At 43.1% G+C, this 3,870-nt stretch overlaps 1 protein-coding gene across 1 annotated transcript in view; it reads left to right on the top strand.

The window, feature by feature from the left end:
* LOC118329325 (homeobox protein Meis1) overlaps positions 1 to 3,870 on the top strand; it is an 88,175-nt gene that overhangs the window by 14,669 nt on the left and 69,636 nt on the right. Inside the window, exon 7 of the mRNA XM_035663448.1 lies at positions 841 to 952. Coding sequence (XP_035519341.1) covers positions 841 to 952 — 112 coding nt within the window. The remainder of the gene's footprint in view (positions 1 to 840; positions 953 to 3,870) is intronic.

The raw sequence follows: 3,870 nt of genomic DNA, 5'->3' as shown, positions 1-3,870 counted from the left end.
CACACACACACAAACATACACAGCTTACTATATATAAACCCAGGTCTCCCGGCCACTCTTTTCTAGTTCTAGCTGCTTGTGTTCATTGTGTTATTTTTCTTGTGTAGAGAGAGGAATGGATTTCCACTCTGTGGTAATACCTCAACTTTTTCATTTTGTCTATATAAAGTTTTAAGTCAGCTTGAGTTTTGTTGGTAATGCAATATTTTTTATTTCTTTTTCATTTATGTGTTTGAGAAAAGACTGTGGGAAAACTTCAGCTTATTTGGTTATGTCTCTGTTCTGGCTCTGCTTCCCAGAATGAAATTTAAATCTACATTAGTGGGATTGGTCATCCACTTTTTTGTTATCATTTTTGGACAAAACGGAGTATTTATACTTATGTAGCAATACTTTGACTTATTTACCTCTCTCTCCCTCTCTCTTCCGGCTTGCTCTCCCTTGGATGACATCAACTCCCTGACGCTTGTTGCGCCTAATCTTAAGTTGCTAGCCTGTTTTGTAATTTCATCTGCTAGTGGTTTGAAGCCAAATGAGGCAAAGCCGTTGGATTGCATGCTCAAGAAAGCTGGGAACTAATACAATATGTTCGCTGCTATTCGTCTGGGCCCTTTCTCTTTTCGAGCCCCAATAAATCCCTCATTCCATAAGATTGTTGCAGGGACTCACCACACACTGCGTAGGCTGAGAGTTGGCAAATATGAATTTTGTGTGAGCGTGATTGTTTGTTTTTGTGTTGTATTTATGTATTTTCAAAAGTAGATAATGAAATATGCACACACAATTACAACATTACACATGTAGATTAACTGACTGACTCTCTCTCTCTCTCTATGACAGACGTCCTGGAACAGAGACCACGATGACACGGCGTCCACACGCTCTGGAGGAACGCCGGGGCCATCCAGCGGCGGACACACGTCTCACAGCGGCGACAACAGCAGCGAACAAGGTAAGAGACTGAGTTCTTTGTCGACATCTTTTTCTTATTAATCCAGTAGAGGAGAAAAGGGGGCACAAGGGACACAGATTACATGCGGACCAAGGTGCTGAGTGTATTACATCTGCTAGATTATATCATATACAAGTACAAGTTTCTACTGTGTGTCACGATGAGGTTTGACAGACTTGTTCAGGCAGTTTGGAGAGGGGATTACGTTTTCGCAACAGCTCACAGTCGCTGCTGGTAAGAAGAGAGGTCAGAGGTCATGTCAGCTGTATAAGAGCACTTCTGGACCGTGTAGGCATTCACTGTCTTGCTCAAGGGCATGTTGGACAACAGACATGGTGTGGTAGATGGCTGGATCCACCATGTTTCGTGCTACTGACCTTTAGCATGCAATTTTCTTCACTTGCATTTGCATATTTTGTTGGGTTTGTGTGTCCCAGCCTTCATTTTATCCCCGACTACACAGTTCATATTGTGTATATACTGTTTGACTACTTAGCTTACAGAACCCCCTACAAGTAGGTGGCTGTTTCTGCTCTCTTTCAATCATCTCTGATTATTCTAAGGATCCAGGAATCTTTTTCTGTTTTCATATGAACCCCTTGTCATAAGTGATAATGATTTTATTTTCGTGTTTTAGTATTGTTTGAACGTCTGAGAGGTCTTCCTGACTTTAATGATTTAAAATGTGCAAAGAATTTAATTATGATGTACTTGATTTATTTTTCATTCATATTATGTTAAGGCTCAAATTTAAAGGGTCTAACACATTAGTCTACACTTCCTCTCGGACCAGACAACTCTGCTGGGATCTGGATGTGTGTGCATTCTAAGAATATGTGTGTGTGTGTATGTGTGTGAGGTTGAGAGAGAGAGAGGCAGCAGTGGGAGAATGGGGTGGTGGTGGTGGGGCGGCGGCGTTGCAAACAAACTGTAGGCAAAAAAGCAACTTCATATATTATTAAAGGCGATGTCAAGGCAAGCAGTTTGCAGGGTTGCCAGTGCCAGGAGGCAGAGCCTGGGTGGGAGCAGAGAGCGCCGCCATGCCTTCCACTCCAATGAGCAGCCATTTATACAGTCAACACACACACAAACACACACACACACACAGCCAGACTCTCTGTCTCTCTTTGTCTCTCTGTCTGTCTCACACTCTGTCTCATCCTCGCTCTTTCTGTCTCTTTCACACACATTCTCTCTCTCTCACACACACACTGTTTGTCTTTCTTCCTTCTTCCTTGTCATTAATGCTCAACAGAGGAGCTGAGGGACAGAGGTGAGACACGAGTTGGGATAAAAATAAAATATAGACGCATGATGTGGAAGAGGAGAACAGACTGATAAAAAAAGAGTGAAATTACAGTGAAACAGGGGAAGACAAAGCAATATTGTGTGTGTGTGTGTGTGCGCGTGCACGCCTCTACCTCTGATGACTAATGGTCTTGGGCAGCTAGACAAGATCTGATTGGTCGCTCTAATGAGCGTGCTCTGTGCCGAGTTTGGGCTCCTGCTTCTGTGACCTTTGCCCTCTATTGACCAAACTGACACTTCATTTTTCACATCTTTCCAATTATAGGCCTTATGTTGGCCCGCCTCCTCTCTCTCTCTCTCTCTCTCTTTCTCTCTCATCACCGCTCTCTCGTCCTCTTTCTCTCTCTCTCCCTCACCCTCTATCTCATCATATCTCCTCCCCCCTCCACTCTGCCTGGCTATTGTAGGTTTTTGTTTGTTGTTGAAGTTCATTAGAGGGTAAAATGTGGGGTAGTGTGTGTACAGTGCATGTTCAGCATGCGTATGTGTGTTGTGTCAGCTCAATGAATGTGGTGCTTTGAAGTGTTACAGGAGAGTTGGGAGCTAACATGATGCATGCATGTAGGTATCAGGGTATCTGCAGGTCATGAAACATGTTTGCTAAATTAAGATGGTAGGAAGTAGTAAATTCTTCTTAATTTGGGCTTTTAAACCCAGGTAGCATCAAACAGGTCTTCCTGAAGCCTGCAGACACCTTGATTTCTGCATGTATGTGTCGTATGTATTGTTTTGTTTCTGTCAGGACACAAACACACACACAGACACACACACACAGTGTGTCAGGTGAGGGCTCTGATTTTTCCAAAGACAAACCTGCAATCCTGGAAGATGCCCAGCAGATGGCACCCAGAGTTTCCGAGAATGACATTGCTTTTTGCACTTTCATCTAGGAACTAAGGCTTTCTCTTTTGCTCATGAATACACAACAAAGCTTTGTGAATTCACATACATTTCCGGTATATTACTCCATTTGGTCTTGATGATTAACTAATGAAGCAAAGTGAAAAGTGAAGTGATGGTGATGAAGCTGAGGATGAGGTGAAGATGATGAAGGTTAAGATGACTCCATTGGGTTGAAAAGCTCAAGGGAAACTTTGTGTGCATGTGTGTCAGTTTTGTGTTTGCATGTCTGTATGTCTTCATGATTGACAATAACACAAAAACATTTTTGAAAGATGGGCAAATACTGGAAATATGAGATACTTGCATTAATACATTATTTCAGGGAGTAGTTAAGTGTAAATGGAAGACATACAACAATGGAGTACAATATCTGCTGTCATTTGGGCATAATCCTGCCTGAATGGCAATGTCCAGTTATGACCTCTGTTTTCCGAGCTCCCTCGCGCCTAGCCACCTTCTTTGGCAAACCCACTCCATCCAGTATGAGATGCTCTGGCTTCATGCTAACTCGAGAAAGGGCCCTCCCAACGGTGCCTTAGATCCGTCCACAGGTCTTTGAATGTTAAAAGCACACAGAGAAAACCTGCCTCCCTTTAATTCACAGCCGTCCGGCGTTGCGCCTGTTCTGCTGTGTGGTAAAACACCAGGCTAGCTGTCCAACGAGGACCTGTTTCGGAAAAAAAGTCAAGCAAAACAAATCATGTGTG

The sequence above is a fragment of the Morone saxatilis genome, unplaced genomic scaffold, assembly GCF_004916995.1.
Source record: "Morone saxatilis isolate NCDOM2014 unplaced genomic scaffold, NCSU_SB_2.0 Contig19, whole genome shotgun sequence".
Classification (NCBI taxonomy): domain Eukaryota; kingdom Metazoa; phylum Chordata; class Actinopteri; family Moronidae; genus Morone; species Morone saxatilis.
The sequence above is the reverse complement of the archived record's forward strand: the minus strand, read 5'-3'. Positions and strand labels throughout refer to the sequence as shown.